At 73.0% G+C, this 18,235-nt stretch overlaps 5 protein-coding genes across 11 annotated transcripts in view; 2 read left to right on the forward strand and 3 right to left on the reverse strand.

Moving 5' to 3' along the window:
• Positions 1-18,235, reverse strand: part of HNRNPM (heterogeneous nuclear ribonucleoprotein M) — a 115,363-nt gene that overhangs the window by 37,001 nt on the left and 60,127 nt on the right. The window lies entirely within an intron of this gene.
• On the forward strand, positions 477-3,749 carry SHD (Src homology 2 domain containing transforming protein D). Its single transcript, XM_075524042.1, has 6 exons — positions 477-806; positions 1,482-1,572; positions 1,681-1,893; positions 2,177-2,315; positions 3,163-3,282; positions 3,508-3,749. Exons 1-6 carry the CDS (start codon positions 576-578, stop codon positions 3,692-3,694), a joined length of 981 nt encoding a protein of 326 aa, XP_075380157.1. The 5' UTR covers positions 477-575; the 3' UTR covers positions 3,695-3,749.
• Positions 4,448-7,034, reverse strand: LOC142420419 (uncharacterized). Of its 4 annotated transcripts, none has more exons than XM_075524334.1 (5): positions 6,694-7,034; positions 5,572-5,928; positions 5,281-5,304; positions 5,085-5,177; positions 4,448-4,664 (listed from the first exon to the last, which is right to left on the reverse strand). In XM_075524334.1, exons 1-5 carry the CDS (start codon positions 6,917-6,919, stop codon positions 4,522-4,524), a joined length of 843 nt encoding a protein of 280 aa, XP_075380449.1. In that variant the 5' UTR covers positions 6,920-7,034; the 3' UTR covers positions 4,448-4,521. The 4 variants fall into 4 exon arrangements, with proteins under 4 accessions (XP_075380449.1, XP_075380448.1, XP_075380451.1 ...); XM_075524333.1 differs by having other exon boundaries at positions 5,281-5,307; XM_075524336.1 differs by lacking the exon at positions 6,694-7,034 and adding an exon at positions 6,517-6,664.
• FSD1 (fibronectin type III and SPRY domain containing 1) lies at positions 7,326-12,609 on the forward strand. 3 transcript variants are annotated; one of them, XM_075524259.1, is made up of 13 exons: positions 7,326-7,394; positions 8,175-8,270; positions 8,387-8,518; positions 8,596-8,697; positions 9,217-9,239; positions 9,450-9,571; positions 10,080-10,289; positions 10,470-10,568; positions 10,668-10,827; positions 10,915-10,994; positions 11,220-11,471; positions 12,013-12,101; positions 12,216-12,609. In XM_075524259.1, the coding sequence occupies exons 1-13, from the start codon at positions 7,383-7,385 to the stop codon at positions 12,324-12,326; spliced, it is 1,488 nt and encodes a 495-aa protein (XP_075380374.1). In that variant the 5' UTR covers positions 7,326-7,382; the 3' UTR covers positions 12,327-12,609. The 3 variants fall into 3 exon arrangements, with proteins under 3 accessions (XP_075380374.1, XP_075380375.1, XP_075380376.1); XM_075524260.1 differs by having other exon boundaries at positions 10,693-10,827; positions 10,899-10,994; XM_075524261.1 differs by lacking the exon at positions 8,596-8,697.
• On the reverse strand, positions 12,815-18,014 carry STAP2 (signal transducing adaptor family member 2). Its single transcript, XM_075524144.1, has 11 exons — positions 17,868-18,014; positions 17,478-17,549; positions 16,584-16,679; positions 15,868-15,924; positions 15,622-15,770; positions 15,332-15,472; positions 14,761-14,830; positions 13,901-13,997; positions 13,383-13,592; positions 13,236-13,307; positions 12,815-13,021 (listed from the first exon to the last, which is right to left on the reverse strand). Exons 1-11 carry the CDS (start codon positions 17,964-17,966, stop codon positions 12,963-12,965), a joined length of 1,122 nt encoding a protein of 373 aa, XP_075380259.1. The 5' UTR covers positions 17,967-18,014; the 3' UTR covers positions 12,815-12,962.

The raw sequence follows: 18,235 nt of genomic DNA on the forward strand, positions 1-18,235 counted from the left end.
CCCAGGGCAGAGGGGGAGGCAAGGCCCCCTGCCCCCCGTGACAAGTTCCCTGGGGGGGGTGGGTGACCCTGCAGCGTGGGGGAGGTCCCGTCGTCCCCCCAGACCCCCGAAGCCCCCGGGCTGGGCTCCCCCCGGCCCCTTTCCTGAGCGCCGAACCCCAGGGGCAGCCCCGGGAGCCCAGAGGGGCCGGGGGTGGGTCCCGTAGCCGGTGTGCCGCCCGCCGGTGTCCGGGGGTCCCGGCGACCCCCGCCCTTCTCCCACTGCCGCACGGGGGGTGGCCGTCCCGCTGTCACTCGGGGGTCCCGGTGCCCCCGTCACCGCAGGGGGGGTCGGCCCTCCCCTCCCGGGGCTCCCGCCGTGTCCCCCGCGGGGTCCCGGGGTCCCCCCCACGGGTCTCGCCCCCCCCCCCCGCCCCGTGCCGGTGCCCCCCCGGCGAGGCGGGCGCGGGGGGGGGGGGGGGGGGCCGGGGGCTCCGGTCCGCGCCGCGCGCGGCGGCGACACAAAGCGGCTCCCGGCGGCGGCGGCGGCGGGGGGGTCCCGGCGCGCCCGCGGTCCCGGTGCCGGGCGGCCCCGCCATGGCCAAGTGGCTCCGGGAGTACCTGGGCCGGGGGGCTCGGCGCTCCCCCCCCCGCCCGCCCCAGCCCGACTACAGCGGCGGCGAGCGCCGCCCCACCGGCACCGGGAGCGGGGCCCCCCCCGCCGGGATCCCCGGCGCTGCCCTCCGCGGCCCCGCTGCCTCCCCTCGGCACCGGCTGGTGCGGGTGGGGGGCGCGGGGCCGGGGGGCGGCCCCCGCCGGCTGGAGCAGGTAGGAGCGGGGGACACCGGGGAGCAGCGGCGGGCAGCGGGGGGGGGGGCAGGACCCGGAGGGAAGCGCGGGCACCGGGGAGGCCGGCGAAGGGACCGGGGGGTGCAGTGGGGCGGCGGGGGGGGCAGGGAGAGGAGCCGGGGGGCACCGGGGAGCAGGACCGGGGGGCACCGGGAGCACCGGGGAGCAGGACCCGGGGGAAGCGGGGGGGTCCGGAGGGGTGTGAGTGGGGCAGCCGGGAGAGAGCGGGGGTCTGGGCAGCAAAGACTGGGGGGACCGGGGGGCACAGAGGGGATGGGGGGGGGGGGGGAGATGGGGAACGGGGGGTGGGGACCGAGAGGGGCTGGGGAGAAGGACCGGGGGTACCGCAGGGGACCGGGGATGGGAACCGGGGAGCCAAGGGGTCGGGGGGCAGTGGGGTGCCCGGGGGGGGGACGTGGGGTGAGTGGAGAGGGAACGGGGGGAGCGCTGGGGGTGGCGAGGTCACTGGGAGAGGGGGAAGGGGAAAGGGGTTTGGGGACAAAGGGAGCGGGTGGGAGGGAGCGGGGAAAGGGCTGGGGACGCCCGTATCAGGGACCTGGGGGAGCCTGCAGGGTCCCGGGGAGGGGACCCAGGGACTGGGGACCTGGGGGGGGGCAGGGGGGGTCCGGTCCCGCTCAGGGCACCCACCCGCAGGGCCCCGGCGAGAGCGAGTACTCAGAGCCCTTCGAGGGGGAGCAGGACCCAGCACCCGAGGGTGGCTGCGAGGAGCCCGGCGAGGCCGCAGGTGGGTGACACCCTGGGTGACCCCCCAGCACCCAGCCCCGCGGGTGACCCCAGGGTGCCTCCCGCCCGTCCTGTCCCCGCTGCGTCTCCCAGCCCTGCCTGTCCCCAGGGTGCCCGCGGCAGGGCGAGGGCCGGCAGGCGAGGCCGCGCGGGGGCCCCCAGCTCTATGACACCCCCTACGAGGAGTGGGAGACGGCGGGGGAGGGCCCGGGGGTGCCCGCCGCCCGGGAGAGCCGCCTGCCCCGCAACGACGAGCGCCCGGCCGACGAGTACGACCAGCCCTGGGAGTGGAAGAAGGATCACATCTCGCGGGCGTTCGCAGGTGACAGCATCCCGGGGCACGGGGTCCCCCAGCACCCACGGGTACCACTCCTGTCCCCCACCCACCCTCAGCCCCAGCATCCCCCAGCACCCATGGGTCCTACCCCGGGGCGGGGGGGGGTGATGGGACACCACAGCAAGGCAGAGCCATGGTGGGGACATCTAGGACGTTCCTTTGTGCTCTGGCACTGAGAGCCGGTGGCCCGGTCACCGGGTGCCCCCCGGCAGCAGGCAGGGGTGCTGGGCCCCCGCAGTGGGGTGACACCCCCCCTTCGCCCCCGCAGTGCAGTTTGAGAGCCCCGAGCGCTCCCCCAGCCTGTCCCGGCAGCTGCCGCGGCCCCCCCGGCCCCCCGCAGGCGCCAGGCCGGGCTGTCCCCCCAGCCCCAGGCACGTGGACACCTCGCTGCCCCTGGAGAAGCAGGCGTGAGTCTGGGGGTCCCTCCTCCACGGGGTGGCATCAACGTCCCGGTCACACATCGTGGCGTGGTGGCGGCCCTCTGGGGTGGAGGGTCCCCCCAGATGGGTCCCCACGGTGTGGAGGGTGCCCCATGGCATGGTTGGTCCCTTTGATGTGGTTGGGTGCCCCACGGCATGGATGGGCCCCCATGGAGTGGAGGGTGCCCAATGGCATGGATGGGTGCCCGTAGAGGGTCCTCATGGGGTGGAGGGTGCCCATGGTATGGATGGGTGCCCATCAGAGGGTCCTCATGGGGTGGAGGGTGCCCAATGGCATGGATGGGTGCCTGTAGAGGGTCCTCATGGGGTGGAGGGTGCCCATGGTATGGATGGGTGCCCATCAGAGGGTCCTCATGGGGTGGAGGGTGCCCATGGTATGGATGGGTGCCCATAGAAGGTCCCCATGGTGTGGAGGGTGCCCATGGCATGGATGGGTGCCCATCAGAGGGTCCTCATGGGGTGGAGGGTGCCCCATGGCATGGATGGGTCCCCGTGGCATAGAGGGTCCTCATGGGGTGGATGGTCCCTTTGGTGCGGATGGGTGCCCCATGCCGTAGCCAATCTCCATGATGTAGAAGGTGCCCCATGGCACAGACAGGTCCCTGTGGGGTGGATGGGTCCTCATGCCACAGAGGGTGCCCCGCGTTGCGGATGGGTCCAAGTGGTGGGGACGGTGCCCCATGGCATGGAGGGTGCCCCACGGTGCAGATGGGTCCTGGGGCCCCAGTGCTGTGTGCCGGGGTGCCGCTTGCCAGGTGCCGGGGTGCCACGTGCCGGGGTGCCACGTGCCGGGGTGACGCACGCCGCTGCGCAGGTGGTACCACGGCCCCATCGGGCGGGCGGGCGCCGAGACGCTGCTGGCGCTGTGCCGCGAGGGCAGCTTCCTGGTGCGGGACTGCGAGACCAGCCCTGACGACTACTCGCTCTCGCTCAGGTGAGCGTGGGGCCGGTGGGGGGGACGTGGGGACAGCCCCGGGGACAACCCCGGCATGGGGGGGGCCGTGGGGGGATGCCCGGGCAGAGGCTGTGAGCGTGGTGCTCGCGTCCGCGTGCTGACGTGTTTGCACGTCCCCCCGTGATCCGCGTTGACGTGCGCCCGCGTGTGCGAGGGTGGCCAGGCCGTGCGCCGCGTGCCTCAGTTTCCCCTCCCCGCCCGCAGGAGCAGCCACGGCTTCGTGCACGTGAAGCTCACGCGGACACGGGAGCAGCATTTCATGCTTGGCCGCGCCGGAGCCGCCTTCCCCTCGGTGCCCGAGGCCGTGCGGCACTACACAGCGCGGGCGCTGCCCGTCCGTGGTGCCCGCCACCTCTCCCTGCTCTACCCCGTGGCCGTGCAGCCCCTGTGAGCCCAGCGCTGCCGGGGATCCCCCAGCTGTGCCCCCCCCAGCCCCACGGCGAAGCCCCCCCATTAAAAGCTGACGTGCGGCCCCTGCCCGCTGTGTGCTCTGTGGCATGTAGGCACGGCGACGCTCTGGTCCCTCTTGGGGTTCAACTCTATGGTGCCTCTGGGGGAAGGGGTGACACCCTCTGCCTGAGCACAACATGGTGGCCCTGCCACCGGTCCCATCCCGGTCCCACCACGTGGGTTCTGCCCTTGCGCCCGCTCCCACCACCCTGCCGGGAGCCCGGGGGTCTGGGCGAGAGGGGGTGCCCCGATGAGCCGCCCACGCACACCCCAGGACCTCGGGGACAAAGCATGGGGGCGACACCGCGCGGGGTCACCCGCCGTCAACCGCGCGCAAGCTCGCCCACGCGGCGGGGGGAGGACGATGGCACCGGCCCCCCCGGGGGTCCGTGCCAGGGGGAGCGGGTGCTTCCCGTGGGGTCAGCGCAGCCTTCGCGTACCGGGTGCGGGCGCGAAACGGGGCCACGGCCCGCAGAGCGGCTTCCCTGGAATGGGGGGGGCCCCAGGAGCCCCCGCCGCCTCCCGGCCAGGCGCCGGCCCCCCCGGCACAGCGGGCAGGAGCTGCCCACGCTTGGCGGGCCGGGCTGGGCGCACGGGGGGAGCGCCGGATGCCGTGGGGTGGGTGCCGCAAGCGCCGCACAGAAGACAGCGAACGGGGTTGCGGGATGCTGCAAAACAGCTTTTGGGTGGGGGGCTTTTCTGCAGAAAGGCAGAGCCGGGGGGTGCCCCCCGGCCAGGCGTCAGCGGCACAGCGGGGCACGGACCCTCTCAGGGACGGGGGGGTGGGGGGGGGGCCCCCGTGCCCGCCGCAGCCCCCCAGTACGTGTTGTTCTCCGTCACCCTGGGGGGTGGCAACAGCTTCTTGGGGGCCCGCGCCAAGGGGGGCAGGACGTTCGTGTAGATGTTCGTCTCTGGGGGGGCAGTGGGTGTTGGAGGGGCACAGGGCCGGGCACGGCCAGCCCTGTCCCCCCAGGACACGGTGCGGTGTGGCTGGCACAGCCGGGGGACCCTCTGTGGGACCCCCGAGGGGACCCGCTGGGTGCCCCCAGCCCCAGGAGGTGCCTGGGGTGAGCCCCGATGAGCAGGCAGGGTGCGGCGGGCAGGGGGGGTACGGGCAGGGGGGTATTGGGGCACAGGGGTGCGTGGGGCAGGTGGGCACGGGGGTGTTTGGGCACGGGGCAGGGTCAAGGGTGGGTGGGCATGGGGTATTTGGGGGGGGGAGGGAGGCTCGGGGGTATTTGGGCTTGGGGTAGGATGGGCACCGGGCAGAGAGGCACGGGGGCACGTGGGGACGGGGCGTTTGGGGACGGGGCGTTTGGGGACAGGGTTACCTGAGTTCCTGCGCCAGTGCCGGTGGCCGAGGAGGGCCAGCCCCAGGAGGAGGGCCGTGCCCCCCAAGGCTCCCGCCAGCCCCCACACCAGCCCTGCAAGCAGACGCAGCTGGGGCCACCGCCTCGGCACCGCGGGCACCCAGGCACGTGGGTGCCGGGACGGAGGGGACGGTGGGGACAGCGGGAACGTACTTACCCGCCTGATGTCCTCCGTCAGCTGCTGCTGGCGAGGGGAAAGCAGAGTCAGGGTGTCCCCAGCCCTGTCCCCGTCCCTGTCCCTGTCATCCCTCCTGCACTGGGGCCACCCCAAACCCTCCAGGCGTCTCCCTCCGTGGAGCCCATCAACCCCCTCGGTGATGCCACCTCCCAGGGACCCCGACAACCCCCGCCGTGACGCCGCGTCCCAGGGACCCCGCTAAGGCCCCTGGGGATTCCCCCGGGGAGAAGGGGCAGAGCAGGGCCCCCACCCCCCACCCCCCCCCGGTACCTGTGCTGACGCTGAGCAGGGTGCCGTTGCCGGTGGCCGTGCTGTGGCGGGGGATCTCGAGGGTGACCCGGCAGAGGTAGCGCCCGGCATCGTCCCCCCGCGCCTGGTGGAGGCTGAGGGTGGCACAGGGGGGGTGCCAGGCCAGGCGGAGGCGGGGGGTGCAGGGAGCAGGGGGGGCAGGGGTGCCGGGGCGCAGGCGGGCGGCACACAGCACCTCGCGCCCCACGTCCTTCACCCACTCGAGCCACAGCAGGTCCCAGGGCTCGGCCACCAGCACCCGGCACCCCAGGGCCACCTCGCCGCCCACCATCACCCGCGCCTCGCCTGGGTCCTGGCTCACCCGCAGGGCACCCGCCGCTGGGAACAGCGTCGGGGTCACGGGGGGCTGTCAGCCGCCACCCCGGCCGTCCCCAGGGCCACCCATGGGGCTGAGGGTACTGGGGCACCCAGGGACCGGGAGCCACGTTTCCTGCCTGCGTGTCCTCTGTCACCGCTGCCTCCGGCCATGCGCCGCTCTGCACGTCCCTCTGTCCCCATCCTGTCCCCCCCCCTCGGTCCCCTTCCTGTCCCCCCAAACCTCTGGCCCCATCTTGTCCCCCCACACGCTGACCCCATCCTGTCCCCTCCCCATGTCCCCCCATCCGTCCCCACCGCCTCCGTCCTGTCCCCCTGCCACGGCCGTGTCACCCGCCTCTGTCCACCCACTCATCTCCATCCTGTCCCCACGTCTGTCCCTCCCTCTGTGTCCCCAACCCCTCTCCGGTCCCCCCTCGGGACAGACATCCCCAGCAGCCCCCCTGCCCTGGCCGTCACGCAGGAGCCAGCCTGAGCCCCATGCCCTCCCAGGTGTCCCCCAAACAGCCCGTCCCCAATGCCACAGCCTGGCCATAGGGTCCCAGGCGCTGTCCCCTCTGCCGCCCCAGCCAGCCCTGTCCCCCCACTCACCGCCAAGGAGGGGGATGAGGACCCTGAGCCCCCACATCCCCACGCCAGCGCCAGCCCAGCCACCCTGCTCTGAGGGGCCGTGTCCCCAAGGCGTCCCTGTCCCCGAGGGGTCCCTGTCCCCACGCTGTCCTCGTCCCCAAAGCACTGCTGTCCCCGTTGTCACCTAGGCTGACTCACTGTTACGCCACGGCTTCCTGCCATCACGCTGCGCAGCCCAGGGTAGGGGGACGGGGACGGGGACGGGGACGGGGGACACCGCCGAGAGCAAGGGCAGGGGGTGGCACCTCCTCGGGCCCCAGCGCCGGCCGAGGGAGCCCGGGCTGACGTGCCACCCGGGGACCCCCGCCGGGACCCCCGGAGGGGGACACATCCCGACCCCAGCGCGGGCCGGGGGGCCCAGCATGGCCTCACCGGGAGAGCTGGGAGGGTGGGGGGTCCCGTACTGGGGGACACCACCCCAGCGTGGCAGCGCCCCCCACCCCGGCACCCCCGCGGCTCCTGCGCCCCGTCCCTGGGGGCAGGGGTGTCCCTGCCCCGGAGCGGGCCGGTCCCGGAGCGGGGGGCTCACGGCCCCCCCCCCCCCCCCCCCCCCCTTCCCGGGGGTGCTGGTTTGGGAGGGTGCCGGCGGGTCCCCCTCTGCGGGGGGGAGGGGAGGGGCGCCACGTTCCCGCCCCGCCCCTCCGGACTACATCTCCCAGCATGCCGCGGGGCGGCGCCCGAGGCCTCGCCCCCAGCCTGCCCCGGCGGCCGGACTACGGTTCCCGTCGTGCCCCGCGGCCGGGAGGGGCGGGGCGGGGCGGGGCGGGGGGCGCCGCTCCCCCTTTGTTGGCGGCGGCGGGGCCGAGCGGCGGCGGGGCCGGCCCGGTATGGGCGACCAGGTGGGGCCGGGCCGGGCCGGGCCGGGACGGGCGGGGGGGGATGGAGGGAGGGAGGAGAGGGAGGGAGGGAGGGAGGGAGGAAGAAGAAGAGGGGATGCAGGGATGGAGGGAGAGGGAGGGAGGAAGAGGGGATGGAGGAAGGATGGAGAGGGAGGGAGGGATGGAGGAAGGAGGGAGGGAAGAAGAGGGGATGGAGGGATGGAGGAAGGAGGGAGAGGGAGGGAGGGAAAGGGAAGGAAGGAGGAAGAGGGGATGCAGGGATGGAAGGGGAGGGAGGGAGGGAGGAAGAAGAGGGGATGCAGGGATGGAGGAAGGAGGGATGGAGGAAGGAGGGGGGGAAGAAGAGGGGATGGAGGAAGGAGGGAGGGAGAGGGAAGGAGGGAGGAAGAGGCGATGGAGGGAGGGAGGAAGAGGGGATGGAGGGAGGGAGGAAGGAGGAACAGAGGGATGGAGAAGGAGGGTGGAGGAAGAGGGGTTGGAGGGGATGAAGGTCTGGAGGAAGGAGGGATGCAGGGGTTGGGGATGGCAAAGGAGGGATGGAGGAGGGAGGGGTGCGGGAGGGACGGAGGGCGCGGCAGGGGTGCGGGGGTGTCCCCCCTCGCTGCCCTCGCTCTGCTCCCGCACACACGCACACTTGCCAAGTCATCCCGCTCCCGCCATGCCGGCGGAGCCCCGGCCGCGGGGTGCCCGCAGCGCCTGGCACGCCTGGGGACAGGAGGCGGGGGGCGGCGGGGGGACGAGGGCCGGGGGCGCTGACCGCGGGCGGGGGGGCCCGGGCAGGAGGCTCTGCGGAAGATCATCACCACCCTGGCCGTGAAGAATGAGGAGATCCAGAACTTCATCTACTCCCTCAAGCAGATGATGCAGAATGTGGAGGTACCGGGGACACCCCCCCGCCCCGCCCTCCCCCTGGGGACCCCCACCCCAGGCCAGGGGGGGTCCCGCAGCCGGGTGGGGTGGCACCCCGCTGACGCCCCGGCCGTTGTGACCAGGCCAACTCGTCGCGGGCGCAGGAGGACCTGGAGGGTGAGTTCCAGTCGCTGTACGCGCTGCTGGACGAGCTGAAGGACGAGATGCTGATGAAGATCAAGCAGGACCGCGCCAGCCGCACCTACGAGCTGCAGGTCAGCGCCCGCCCCGCCCGCCCCCCCACCCACCGGCACCCTCGCCCACCGCCGCCCCTCTCCCCTCCCCACGCCAGGCCCAGCTGGCGGCGTGTGCCAAGGCCCTGGAGAGCTCGGAGGAGCTGCTGGAGGCGGCCAACCAGGTCCTGGGGACGGCCAACCACCACGACTTCCCCCAGGTACGTCCCCGCCGGCGCGGGGGGATGTCCCCGCCCGCCTGCCCCCCACCCCGGGGGCGTCCTGACCCCCCCTTGCCGGCCGGTCGATGCCGCCCCGGGGCTGCGCTCACCCCGGGCGGGCACCCTCCTTTCTTTCTGCGCTGGGCGCTGGGGCAACGCTGGGCTGGCTGTCCCCGCTGCGGGGCTGGGTGGCAGCACGGGGACCCCCGGGGTGATCCCTGACCTGCCCGGAGCTGCCCGGTGTCCCCTTTCTCCCGAGACCCAGGGACGCCGTGGCAGGGACACGGGGGGGGCACCGGCGGGCGTACGGGCTGCTGTGCCGCGGGGGTGCTGCTGCTGCTGCTGCGGCGGGGACGCTGGGGTACCGCGGCGGGGATGCGGGGACGCCGTGCTGGGACGCGGGCACGCTCTGCCACGCTGGCACCGGAGCGGGGGCCCGGGCTCGCTGTACCGCGCTGGCTCCTGGCACTGCTGTCTCACCTGCTTTTTTTTCCTCCTCTTTTCCTCCGCGCTCGCAAGGCTGCCAAACAGATCAAGGATAGGTACGGCACCCCCGTGCCCCCCCGGTCCCACTAACCCCCACCCTCCTCCCGGCCAGGGCCCCGCGGCGGGCGGCCCCGTGGGTGCTGGGGTGGCTCTGCCCGCCGTCCCCACCTCCCCGCGGCCGCGCAGGGCAGGGGGTGAGCAGTCAGGGCCGGGTGGGTGTCCGACTCCCGGCCCCGCTGACCCTCGTCCCCGCGTCCCCCGTGCAGCGTGACGATGGCACCCGCCTTCCGCCTCTCGCTCAAGGCCAAGGTGAGCGACAACATGAGCCACTTGATGGTTGATTTTGCCCAGGAACGCCGCCTGCTGCAGGCCCTCGCCTTCCTGCCAGGTATCACCCGTGGGCGGCGGGTGACGGGGACACGGGGGGACAGGGCACGGCGGGTGGCTTTCTCCCCGTGCGAGGGAAGGGCAGTGCCGGGGGCACGGAGGGCTGTGCCAGCCCGGCAAGGGGACAGCGCAAGGACGGGGGGGGCCAGGGTTTATGGGGTCTGCTGGGTGCCAGGGGACGGGGCGAGGAGCTGGGGGGGGGGGTGCCAGGCCTGGGGCACCCTGCGGTACCCCACCCGGAGGGGCGAGAAGGTGCCAGGGATGGAGCGATGCGGGGGTTCGGATGCTGCGTCTGGGCGCGCAGCGGGTGACACGCTCAGGGTTTCCGGGATGCCACACGTGGGGTCCCTAGGGTGCTGTGCCCACGGGTCCTACGGGTGCCACGCCCGGGGTGTCTGAGGTGCTGAGCCCGTGGGACCTATGGGTGCCCCGGGGGTGCTGGGGACACCCTGGCTGGCAGCAGGGCTGCAGCGGTGGGGGGACACTGGCACGGCTGCTCCCGCGGGCAGTGCCCAGCACCCCTGAGATCGACCTGGCGGAGTCGCTGGTGGCCGATAACTGTGTGACGCTGGCCTGGAGGATGCCCGATGAGGACAGCAAGATCGACCACTACGTGCTGGAGTACCGCAGGACCAACTTCGAGGGGCCGCCCCGCGCCAAGGAGGACCAGCCCTGGATGGTGGTCGAGGGCATCAAGGGCACCGAGTACACCCTCTCCGGTGAGGGCACGAGGGCAAAGATAGCCCCGAATGTGCCGGGCTGGGAGCGGGCGCTGCGGGTGGCAGGGGTCTGGGGCTGTCCCGGGGGCTGGGTGGCAGTGCCAGGCTGTGTAGGGGACATGGGGGCGGTCGCAGTGCCCCCCCCCCACGCCCCGCTTTGTGACCCTGCTGTGCCCGCAGGGCTCAAGTTTGACATGAAGTACATGAATTTTCGGGTACGGGCGTGTAACAAGGCTGTGGCGGGCGAGTTCTCCGAGCCGGTCACTTTGGAAACGAGAGGTGGGTACCAGGGGGGTGGCAGGGCCCCTTCCCAAGCGTGCCAGGGTTCTTGGTGCCAGGCGAGCGGGGGGGGGCCGCGCTGACGGTGGCTGTCCCCAGCGTTCATGTTTCGGCTGGACGCCAGCACGTGCCACCAGAACCTGCGGGTGGAGGAGCTCAGCGTGGAGTGGGATGCCACGGGCGGCAAGGTGCAGGACGTCAAGGCGCGCGAGAAGGACGGCAAGGGCAGGACGGCCTCGCCGGCCAACTCGCCTGCCAGGTAATGTCACCCCCCTTTGTCACCCCAGCGTTGCCCACCCCGGGTAATGCCAACCCAGCCCTCCTTGCCAGCGTCCGTCTGTCCTAGGGTGGTGCAGTCGCCCAAGAGGATGCCCTCGGGGCGTGGGGGCAGAGATCGCTTCACCGCCGAGTCCTACACGGTTCTGGGTGAGAGCCGGGGGCACCCAGTGGGTGCTGGCGGGGACCCTGCGGGCACCCAGGGGTGCGGGAGGGGATGGGGGCACGGAGGGGAGAGGGTGACCCTGAGGGCACGGGGCGGGGGGGGGGGGGGATGTAGGTGGGCATGGGGCACCCAGAGGGACCCGGCAGGGCTGGGGACAGGCCCGGGCACCCTGTGGGTGCAGCAGGCAGAGCCGTGCCCCGTGCCCCCAGGTGACACGCTGATCGATGGGGACGACCACTACTGGGAGGTGCGGTACGACCGGGACAGCAAAGCTTTCGGCGTGGGGGTGGCATATCGCAGCCTGGGCAAATTCGATCAGCTGGGCAAGACCTCGGCCTCCTGGTGCCTCCACCTCAACAACTGGCTGCAGGTCAGCTTCAGCGCCAAGCACGCCAACAAGGCCAAGGTGCTGGACGTGCCCGTGCCCGACTGCATCGGCGTCTACTGCAACTTCCACGAAGGTGGGTGTGGGATGGGGGTGGGCGCAGGGACTGCCACCACCATGGGCGTTGCCACCACCACCAAGGGCATTGCCACCACCATGGGCACCAGGGTGTCCACCACGGGCATCATCACCAGCATGGGCATCAGCATGGGCATTGCCACCACTATGGGGCACCACCATGGGCACCAGCGTGTCCACCATGGGCATCACCACCACCATGGGCACCAGCATGGGCATTGCCACCACTACGGGGCACCACCATGGGCACCAGTGTGTCCACCACGGGCACTGCCACCACCATGGGCACCACCACCACCATGGGCACCAGCATGGGCATTGCCACCACTATGGGGCACCACCATGGGCACCAGGGTGTCCACCACGGGCATCACCACCACCATGGGCACCAGCATGGGCATTGCCACCACTACGGGGCACCACCATGGGCACCAGTGTGTCCACCACGGGCACTGCCACCACCGTGGACACCGTGCTGGGGGTCTGCAAGCTCTGTGCCCACTTGTGACCCCCTCTGTGCCCTCTCCCCGTGCCCGCAGGGTTCCTGTCCTTCTACAACGCCAGGACCAAGCAGCTGCTCCACACCTTCAAGGCCAAGTTCACGCAGCCGGTGCTGCCTGCCTTCACGGTAAGGGGCAGGCAGGGCCGGGCGGCTCCTCCGGGGCTGCCGGCGGTGGGGTTCAGCCCCCCCGTCCCCTGCCGGCCCCCCGCCCCCAGCCCAGCCCCGCTCCTGTGCCCGCAGGTCTGGTGCGGCAGCTTCCACGTCTCCTCGGGCTTGCAGGTGCCCAGCGCGGTGAAATGCCTTCAGAAACGCAACAGCACGGCCAGCAGCTCCAACGCCAGCCTGCCCTAGAGCTGTGCCCCCCCCTCCCCGGGCACCCCCCAGGCAAGAGCACTGAATGTACCCCTACCCCCCTCCCCAAACCACACCCCCCCCCCCCCCATACGCTGCACTGGCAGGGCTGTGCCAGCCCCCAGAGCTGGGGTGCACCGGCACCCACGGCCCTGCCAGCTGACCGCCCCCCCCCCCGGCCCCCTCCCCGTACCCCCCCATCGCCGGCACCGGGCTGGGCACGTCGCCCCTCACCATCGAGAGCCGCTTCTGGCCTGAAGAATAAATTGGGATGTAGGTGTGACGCGGCCGTGGCTGGGGCACGGGGCGCCGGGTGGCACCAGCCCAAGGTGGGGAAGGGGTTTTTTTTGGGGGGGGGGTGGGTCCTGGTGCCACCCCCATGGCGCGAGGAGCCAGGACGGGGCTGAGCAGGGCAGCGTCTTTATTCGGGACGGCGCCTGGGGCGATGCCCCCCAAATATATGGGTTGGGGGTCCATTGCTGCCCCCCCCCAGTGCCACCCTGGCCCGAAGGGGGGTGCCCGGGCCAGGGGGACTGGGGGAGCTTTGCCCCAAGGGGGGAGGGGGGGCACCGCTGCCCCAGCTGGTTCCTGGCACAAAGAGGGGGGCAGCTGGGGGCCCCCCCACGCTGGCACCCGTCAGTCCTCCATGAGAGCTCGGCGCAGCTGCAGCTTCTTGGCGAGCTCCTCCGTCATGGCTGTGCCACGGTGGGGGGGTCACCACCTGGCAGAGGACCCTGGTTCGGGCCCCCTCCCTTCCCCCCCCGGCCCCCGCCACTGACCCCAGAGGAACCACTCTGCTCCGCCACCCGTCCCCATTGTCCCCCAGAGCTGGTGACAGGACCCAGGCACCCCCATTCCATGTCATCCCCCCCCCAGCAGTGGGACCCAGGCATCCGGACCCCCCCTCACCGTGGTCGTGGGGCGGCAGCAGGGCTCGGCGGGGGGCGGGACGGGGTGCCAAGCTCCGGGGGTCTCGCTCACCTATGGAGAAAGGCACGGGTCAGCATGGGGGTGCCCCCTCCCTGCCTCGGTTTCCCCAAGCCCAGCCGGCCTCACCCTGCTCGTTCATGTAGGTCTGCTGCTCCGGCATGGCCCCAAATGAGGGGGGTCCTCTGGGCCCCCCCCGAGGCTGCGGCGCAGGGCGATGGGAGCTCGGGGACGGCTTCAGCACGCTGAGCCCACGGGGCTGGGACGTGGGGGCAGCCGGGGGGGGCTCCCACACCCCCTGGGTCTCCTCCCCGTTCTCACCATCCGTCTCCACGAACTCTGGAGCAGAGCGGGGGGGGGCATCACAGACTCTCTGCCTGCCCCCGACACCCCCAACCCCCCCCCCAGGCCTCCAGTGCCAGCCTGCGGCACCCCAGCAGCTCTGCCCCCCCCCCCCAATACCATCCCGCAACACCCCACCACCCCTGCAACTCTCCAAGCACCCCAAAGACCCCCCCCCAGATGGCCTCCACCACCCCGGCCACCCATAACTGCTCCCAACACCCCCAACACCATCCTGCAAGACCCCCCCCCCCCCCAGACCTTGCTGAGCCCCCGTAGCCCCCCCACTGCCCCCCTGTGCCCACCGAGCCGTGGGCTGTACTCGCGGTGCAGGGGCTGCAGGCTGCCCTTGCTGCTCTCCACGAAGTACCGCACCACCTCGGCCAGCGAGGAGCAGCGACGCTGGGGGGGACGCGGTGTCACTCGGGGACCCCCCCCATGGGTCCCCTCTGTAGTCCCCCATTCTCTGCCCACAGGCCTTGGGGGGGGTCCCAGCCTCTTGGGTCCCAGCCCTTTGGGGTGTCCCAGTCCCTTGGGTCCCACCCCCTTAGGGGTCCCAGTCCTTAGGGGTCCCAGCCCTTTGGGGTGTCCCAGTCCCTTAGGGCTCCCAACCCTTAGGGGTCCCAGTCCCTTGGGTCCCACCCCCTTAGGGGTCCCAGTCCTTAGGGGTCCCAGCACTGGGTGTCACAGTTCCCAGGGATCCCAGCCCTGGGGGGTCCAGATGCTTGGGTGTCCCAGCCCTTGGGGGTCCCAGTCCCTTGGGTATCAGCCCTTTGGGGGTCCCAGTCCCTTGGGGGTCCCAGTCCTTAGGGGTCCCAGTCTGCTGGGCATCAGCCTTTTGAGGGTCCTGGTCCCTTGGGGGTCCCAGTTCCCAGGGTTCCTTGCATTGGGGGGGGGGGGTCCTAGCTCCTTGGGGGGCCCAGGCCTTGGGGTGCACAGCCTTGATGTTGTCAGACCCCATGGGTGCCAGTCCCTTGGGTGCCAGTCCTTCTGGGTCCCAGGCCCCACGTGTCCCAGCTGCTGGGGGTCCCAATCCCTTGAATACCAGCCCGGGGGTCCAAGCCCTTGTGGGGCCCATCCCAGGGGCTCAGGTGGGTGCCCGGGGGGGGGGGGGGGGGGAGTCACTGTCCCCAGGGCCAGCCCAGCTCTGTCCCACGTCACTCACTGGCGTGTCCACGTCGATGACGTAGCCCTGGTCCACGCGGTTCACCTTGTAGTGCTTCAGCAGCACGGTGCTGCGGCGGGGGCTGCGTCAGCGGGGGCTGCCACCCCTCCCGTGGGGACCCGCACCCCGGGGACACCCCTCGCACAGGGACCCTCGCCCTGGGACAACCCCCTTGCATGGAGACCCACAGCCTGGGGACACCTCTTGCATGGGGACCCACAGCCTGGGGACACCCCTCGCACAGGGACCTGCACCCCAGGAGCACCCTTCACCTTGGCACCAGCACCCCATGGGGACCCTCGCCCTGGGGCTACCCCTTGCATGGGGACCCTCGTCCCGGGGGGACACCCCTCGCACGGGGACCCGTGCCCCAGGGCCACCCCTCACATGGGCGCCCACACGCCACGGGGACCCTCGTCCCGGGGGGACACCCCTCACACAGGGACCCACGCACGGGGGCCACCTCTTGCACAGGGACCCAATGTCGTGGGGACACCCCTCGCATGGGGACCCACACCCACAGGGACCCACGCCGCAATGCCACCCGTCCCTTGTCACCCCACCAGCTCACCCGTTCACCTCCTGGCGCGTGGTGACCGAGACGCCCCGGCCGTGCCCCCCGGGGCGCAGCACCATGTTGCCCCCACCCGCGCTCCGCTCCAGCAGCCGCTCGGCCTCCAGGCGTGTCACCTCGAAGAAGCAGCTGGGCACCCTGGGGACAGCCCTGCCCTGTCACCCCCAGCCACATCAGGCCACCCCAGCCATGCCACCCAAGCCATGCTGGTCCCCAGTGCATCCCAGTGAGGATGGAGACACCCCCCCCCCCCCCCCCCGCCACGGTCCCCGACCCACCCGACTCACAGGGGTGGCTCAGGGGGGCTGGGGGTGGCGGGGGACCCGGGGGTGGCGGGGGACCCGGGGGTGGCCCTGCGGTCCCGCTCCTCACGCAGGGCCTCCGAGAGCTGGAAGATGTGGCCGGGCAGCAGCGCCAGGTCGGTGGGCACCTTCATCTGCGGGGGCGGGGCACGGGGCGATGGGCACGGCGGGGTCACTGCCGCCAGGACCCCGGGTCACCGGGACCCCCCGGGGCCAGCGCCCCGTGCCCACCTCCGCCATGGTCAGGACGAATCCCCGCCACATCTCCTGCGCCTCCTGGCTCTCCGCCTGCCGGGTATGGGGGGGGGACATGAGGGTGGCCTGTCCCCTGCACCCTCTGTGTCCCCGTACCCTGTCCCTTGTGCCCCCCCCCAAGCCTCCGCATCCCCCTAAGCCTCCCCCCTGCATCCCATAACCCTGGCCCTCTGCTTCTGCATCCCCTGTGCCCCCCAGTGCCCCCCCCGCCCCCCAGTCCCCAAATCCTGTCCCCTCTGCCCCCTGTACCCCCAAACCCTGCCCCCTGTGCCCCCACTGTGTCCCTGTGTCCCCCCAGTCCCAAATCCTGTCCTCTCTGCCCCCTGTACCCCAAATCCTGCCCACTGTGCCCCCCTGCCCCCCAGTCCCCAAATCCTGTCCCCTCTGCCCTCCCTGTCCCCCCGCCCTGGCTGTTGTGCCCCCCGCCATGCCCCTGTGTCCCTCTGAACCCCCAAACCCTGTCCCCTCGGCCCCTCCACGCCTGAGCGTCCCCTTCTGTGTCCCCCACCTGTGCCCCCCCCCATGTCCCCAGTCCCCCCAGACCCCTCTGTCCCCCAACACCCCACCAAGAACACTGGGTCCCCCCCCCCAGCCCCCCACTTCTGCCCTGCCTGGTGCCCTCCATGTCCCTCCACTACCCTGTGCCCCCAACACCCCCCAGTGCCCCCGGCCCCCCATGGGGTGCCCCTCACCTTCAGCGTCACCTCCTGTCCCCGCAGCCTGAGGACGAGGACCCCACCCTCGGCCCGCACGGCCACCAGCTCGCCCAGGTCCAGCATCTCCAGGGGCTGGGGGCACCCGCGTGTGGGACCCCCCGCCCACCGCCACCATGGACACGAGTGTGCCAGGCCTCAGCCCCCTCCGGGCCACCCCCCCACCCCACCCCCAGTTCCCCTGCCCCTCACCTCCATGGGGGGTCCCAGCCTGGGGCACCCCCCCCAGTGTCACCCAAAGGTCCCAGCCCAGGGGTCCCACCTGGGGGGTCCCAGTCCTAGGGGTCCCAGCCTGGGGGCGCCCACCCTGAGGGGGTCCTGCCCCAGGGGTGTCTCTGGGGTCCCAGCCCAGAGGGGGGTCCTGATCCCAGGGTCCCACCTTGGGGGTCCCAGCCTGGGGGAACCCACCCGGTCCCACCCAAAGGTTCTTGTCCTGGGGGTCCCAGCCTGGGGGTGCCCACCCTGAGGGGGTCCTGGCCCAGGGGTGTCTCTGGGGTCCCAGCCCAGAGGGGGGTCCCGATCCCAGGGTCCCAGCCCGGAGGGGTCACAGGGGTCCCACCCTGGAGGTCCCACCCTGGGGGGGGTCCTGACCTGGGCGTCCCACCCACAGGTCCCATCCCAGGGTCCCACCCCGGGTGTCCCAGCCCCGGGACATCACAGCGGCACCCTGAGGTGCCCACCCTGAGGGGGTCACAGACGTGGGGGTCCCATCCAGGGGTGCCCACCCAGAGGGTGGCCCAGCCCGGGGGTGTCTCCAGCCTCGGGGGGTCCCACGGGGGAGCTCCAGCCTGGGGGTGTCTCAAGGGTCCCGGCCAGGACAGCCCACCCGGGGGTCCCAGTCCCGGGGGTCCTGCCCGGAGGCCCCCCCCGTACCTCGGAGTCCCGGGGGCCCCCGTAGAAGGCGAGTGTGAGCCCCCGCAGCCCGGCCCAGACCCTCCGGTAGCCCTGCGGGGCAGGACGGGGCTCAGCTCCGCCACCGGCACCGGGTGCTGCGGGGGGCACCGGGACCGGCACACCGGGCTCCGCGGGGACGCACCGGCGCGGCCCCGAGCGGCGGAGGGGACCGGGGGCGGCGGTCCCGGGGGTTCGGTCCGGGGGTCCCGAGGGTCGGTCCCGAGGTGCTGGGGGTCGGTCCCGGGGGGGCCCGGGGCAAGTTCCCAGGGGGTCTCGGGGCTCGGTGCGGGGGTGCCGGGGGTCGGTCCTGGGACCCGGGGGTCGGTCCCGGGGGGTCTCGGGGGTCGGTTCCGGGGGGTGCCGGCCCACCTGGTCCCGGGGCCCCCGCTTCTCCACGAAGCCCTCGTAGCTGTGCCGGGGCCGGGGCCGGGGTCGGTCCCGCCAGGGCGGTGGCACCGGCCGGGCCATCTCCGCCCGCCGCCGCCGCCGCTGCAGGAGCCGCAGGTGCCGCCGGGCCGGGCCGGCCCCTCCCGGGCTGCGGGCACCGGGCAGCCCCGCCCCGGGCCGGGCCGAAGGGCTCCGGGGGGGTGTCCCCGGCCGGGGCGCGGACCCCGCTGCGGCGGGGGGGGGGGGGGTCAGGGCCCCGCTGCGGCTCCGGGTCCGCCCCCGGTGCGGGGTCGTGTGTGTGTGTGTGTGTGTGTGCCCCCCCCCCGGTGCCGGTGTCCCCCCCCCGGGCG

The sequence above is a fragment of the Mycteria americana genome, chromosome 24 (assembly GCF_035582795.1).
Source record: "Mycteria americana isolate JAX WOST 10 ecotype Jacksonville Zoo and Gardens chromosome 24, USCA_MyAme_1.0, whole genome shotgun sequence".
NCBI lineage: Eukaryota > Metazoa > Chordata > Aves > Ciconiiformes > Ciconiidae > Mycteria > Mycteria americana.